Genomic DNA, 4,379 nt, shown 5'->3' with positions numbered 1-4,379 from the left:
GAATTGGTTAATGAACCACCTGTTCGGATCGGTATTACAGCCAGATGCGGTCATATACCAAAAAACTGAGGTGGAAATGTTCTCGATTTTGGAGTGAAAATAAATGCTTATATAATGTATGTTCGCAATGGTGAATGTTGTTAGTGCCAATGAGAACCTGTTCTATTGGCAATCTTCATTTGAAGTTGGGCAATTTTACATGGGTTTGAATGGCAGATGACATCTGTGTAGTGAGACCTAATTTTGCGTAAACTATTTTTTTGTTATCACAAAATTTCGAGCAACATTTACATGGATTAACAGGTTACGTATAAAGGAAATGGGTTACCTGGATTTATTTCTGCATAACCGATAAATGGGTCACGCAGATTTTAAATTCTCTGATGCCTGAATAGCCGATAATTAATAAATGAAATGAATGTTCTCTAGTGGTGTCATTAAACAAAACAAACTTTAAAGGGACAGACCCTAGTTTCAACCCGTGAAAATTAACACTAAGTTTAGTTAAAGGGACAGACCCTAGTTTCAACCCGTGTAAATTAACACTAAGTTTAGTTAAAGGGACAGACCCTAGTTTCAACCCATGAAAATTAACACTAAGTTTAGTTAAAGGGACAGACCCTAGTTTCAACCCGTGCAAATTAACACTAAGTTTAGTTGATCTACAAACCTGTATCACATTTGGATAAAGTTGCAATTGGGTGAAACATTAGTATGTGACTTTGAAATGATGAAATACCCTCTAAAAATAGACTAAAACTCGACTCCCATAACTCTTTCTTCTCAGACGCACGTGTGTTTTTAAAAAGATGAGAAATGCATTTTGTGATATTAAAAACACTAGGATGACCAAAAACACTTAGAATGTGTGGAAATGGATAATAATCTAAACAACAAAATCTAAGTAAAGTATGATTTCAGTTATCAAAAATGTCTCTAATAGTAAAAAAATATGCCTTAGTGTTTAAAAACTAGGGTACAATGTATGTCCCTTCAATTCAAACTATTTTTTAACGAACCTTCCTTTCTTTTCCAGACTACATCTGAACGACGAAGGCAACGACACTCGGAACAAGGTGACATTTCCGTTTACCTTTTTTAAAGAGCCGCGCAGTGACTTCATCCGTGATCAGAAGTCGGATATCGTGAAACACAACCTGTCGTTCATACAGGACATCGACATCAGTCAGTGTGACAGTCTGCCCAAACCGGAAACCTCTCAGAGTCAAGCATCCTCCTAGATGACGCGACCCTTAATAAATCCAGGACTCAGGCTTATAAAAGGTTTCCTCGATGACGCGACTATGAAATCCAGGACTCATGCTTATAAAACGTTTTCCTTGATGACGAGACTATGCAATCCATGACTCATGCTTATAAAACGTTTTCCTCAATGAAGCAATTATGAAATATTGGACTCATGCTTATAAAACGATTTCATCAATGAAGAGACTATGAAATCTAGGACTCATGCTTATAAAATAGTTTTCTTCGATGACGAGACTATGAAATCTAAGACTCATGCTTATAAAATGTTTTCCTCGATGACATGACCTTTAAATCCAGGACTCATGCTTATAAAACGTTTCCGTGATGACATGACTATGAAATCTAGCACTCATGCTTATAAAACGTGATATCTAGGACTCATGCTTATAAAAAAAAATTATACTGCCAAAACCAGAAACAACTCGGGCCAGTCGTCTTCCAAGATAACAAAGACTATAAAACTTGTTTACACTAAAACCAGAAACCTTTCTGGGCCAGTCATCTTCGTGGATGACAACACTATTATATTCAGGACTCATGCTTATAAAACATTTTTAGACTCTGCCAAAACCTGAAACATCTCAGGGCCAGTCATCTTCCTACGTGGCAAGACCCATAAATCCAGACCACATGCTTATATGGTTAAAAATATCTTAGTACATATCAAAGTGATACGTCCCACTAGAACGCCATGTGGGACGTAACACTTCGACATCACACAACGATGTCAACTAAACGAGTTGACCTATATAAAGTAAGATCGATTATGGGTAATAAATAGGATATTAAACTCGCAACCATTTTGTATCATGTTTATGTCCCGAGTGAAATAATTTTCATTGTCACTTGCTAAAGCTCGTGACAATTGAAACTTAATTCACTCGGGACATAAACACAATATGAAACAGAATTTCGTTTAATATCCCATAATTATTACACTGCGGTGGAAGAGATACCCATGTGATATTTATCGTGTTTTCACATGTGAAAATACGCCTTTTGAGAGGTCATGACCTCAGATCAGGTGATCAATCGTGTCACACAGTACATCTGCATAGGTGTGCACATGCATAGTTCATTCGATTCACATTTTTAAATGGGGAAAAACAAGTTGTCAATAAAACATATATTTTAATAATTTTGTTTAGCCTTGAATATTTTTATAATATCTGGGCACATTTTGTTTTCAATACCTTGATTAGTGATATTTCTAGTCAACTGAACATTTATTAGCAACTCCTGTTTAGTTTTTTAAATTGTGTAGGGATCTCTGGAACTTGCATAGCAAATTGTGATGCGATATTGAACAAAGTAATCCCTGTATATTGTTTGTGTAAACTTCATTGTTGTGTGGCACAGGAATGCAAAGTTTCATTGTAAAGTAGCTAAATGAAGTGACCACATGACATCACTTGGTAAGATGTGTACAAAATTTCACCTCAACATCTTAACCGGCCTCGGTGGCACAGTGGTTAAGCCATCGGACTACAGGCTGGTAGGTACAGGGTTCACAGCCCAGTACCGGCTCCAACCCAGAGCGAGTTCTTAAGGGCTCAATGGGTAGGTGTAAGGCCACTACACCCTCATCTCTCTCACTAACCACTAACAAACTAACAACTAACCCACTGTCCTGGACAGGCACCCCAGATAGCTGAGGTGTGTGCCCAGGACAGCATACTTGAACCTTAATTGGATATAAGCACGAAAATAAGTTGAAATCAATCAATCAACCAACATCTTAACACATTGCGAAACAGAAAGTTGTGATGGTTGTAATATCTCCAAAGTTCAAGGGCCGTAAATCTGAACTACAAAATCGTTATTCACAATCAAAACTGTATCTACATGTATGCACCACTAAGCAGAGTCGAATGAGCATTTGCCAAAATGGAAGGAAGGAAGGAAATGTTTTATTCAACGATGCACTCAACACATTTGATTAATGTTTATATGACATCAGACATATGGTTTAAGGACCACATATATTGAGAGAGGAAACCCAATGTCACCACTTCAAGGGCTATTTTCGATTAGCAGCAAGGGATCTTTTATATGCACTATTCCAGAGACACGGTAGTACATACCACAGCCTTTGATATGCCAGTCATGGTGCAGTGGCTGGAACGAGAATAAATCCAATGGTCCCACCGACGGGGATCGATTCCAAACTGACCCAAACTTGGTCTGTAACTACATTATAATGCTATTTACTACATTTCATCTTAATGTCTTGATGCATTGCAAAAATAAAAAGAAGACATTTGTTTTGTTTAATAACACCACTAGAGCACATTGATTTATTAATCATCAGCTATTGGATTTCAAGCATTTGGTAATTTTGAAATATAGTCAGAGAGAGGAAACAAATTATAGTTTTCCATTAGTAGCAAGGGATCACTTTATATACACCATCCCACAAGCAGGATAACACATACCACAGCCTTTGATATACCAGTCTTGGTTGCCCAATGTACAGGCAATACATTCAAAATTGAGAAACCCACCCCCAGATTTTGGTAAATGATGACAATAACAAAGTTTAAAATAAACATATTTATTAAAATATTTTAACATCAGAATATATCACAATATTCACAAATACACATGTAGGTTAGCATTGATCTGTATATACAGACATTAGTAACATAATTATTAAAATGAGGTAAAATTATAAAAAAATTAAAATGCAAATGTTTCTGAAATGACAAAAGACACCTAAGTCGGGCAACCCTAAACATATTCATTAAGTTTTGTAATTCCAACACTGTATATAGTATTTGGAGTGGGGGGGGGGGGGGGGGGGGAAGAAGAAGAGAGGAGCAAAAAGTGCCTTCTTTCTAAATGGCTGCTTAATTTACTGACCTCTCTTCCCCCCCCCCCCCCCCCCCCCCCAATTAGTTATTTTAAACTAGGTACAGCTAGGTTTTAGTGAAAGGTGTGTGTGTGTGTATATATATATATATATGATCGAAGGATTTGAAAATGATTACGGCCAGACCAGTTTAGAGCGGTACATTCTGATAGGTTAATAGATTGGAGCTTTTTTGTGTAACATCACCACTAGAACACAGGATAGCACATACCATGACCTTTGATATACAAGTCGTGGT

At 37.0% G+C, this 4,379-nt stretch overlaps 1 protein-coding gene across 5 annotated transcripts in view; it reads left to right on the top strand.

Annotated features, from left to right (window-relative positions):
- LOC121373805 overlaps positions 1-2,404 on the top strand; it is a 12,120-nt gene extending 9,716 nt beyond the window's left edge. For all 5 annotated transcript variants that reach the window (XM_041500580.1, XM_041500582.1, XM_041500583.1 and 2 more), the window contains exon 6: positions 1,037-2,404. In XM_041500580.1, the coding sequence (XP_041356514.1) occupies positions 1,037-1,241 (205 nt within the window). In that variant the 3' untranslated portion in view covers positions 1,242-2,404. The remainder of the gene's footprint in view (positions 1-1,036) is intronic.
- Positions 2,405-4,379: the final 1,975 nt, after the last annotated feature.

The sequence above is a fragment of the Gigantopelta aegis genome, chromosome 5 (genome assembly GCF_016097555.1).
Source record: "Gigantopelta aegis isolate Gae_Host chromosome 5, Gae_host_genome, whole genome shotgun sequence".
Taxonomy (NCBI): Eukaryota; Metazoa; Mollusca; class Gastropoda; order Neomphalida; family Peltospiridae; genus Gigantopelta; species Gigantopelta aegis.
This window is presented reverse-complemented; position numbering and strand designations above follow the sequence as displayed.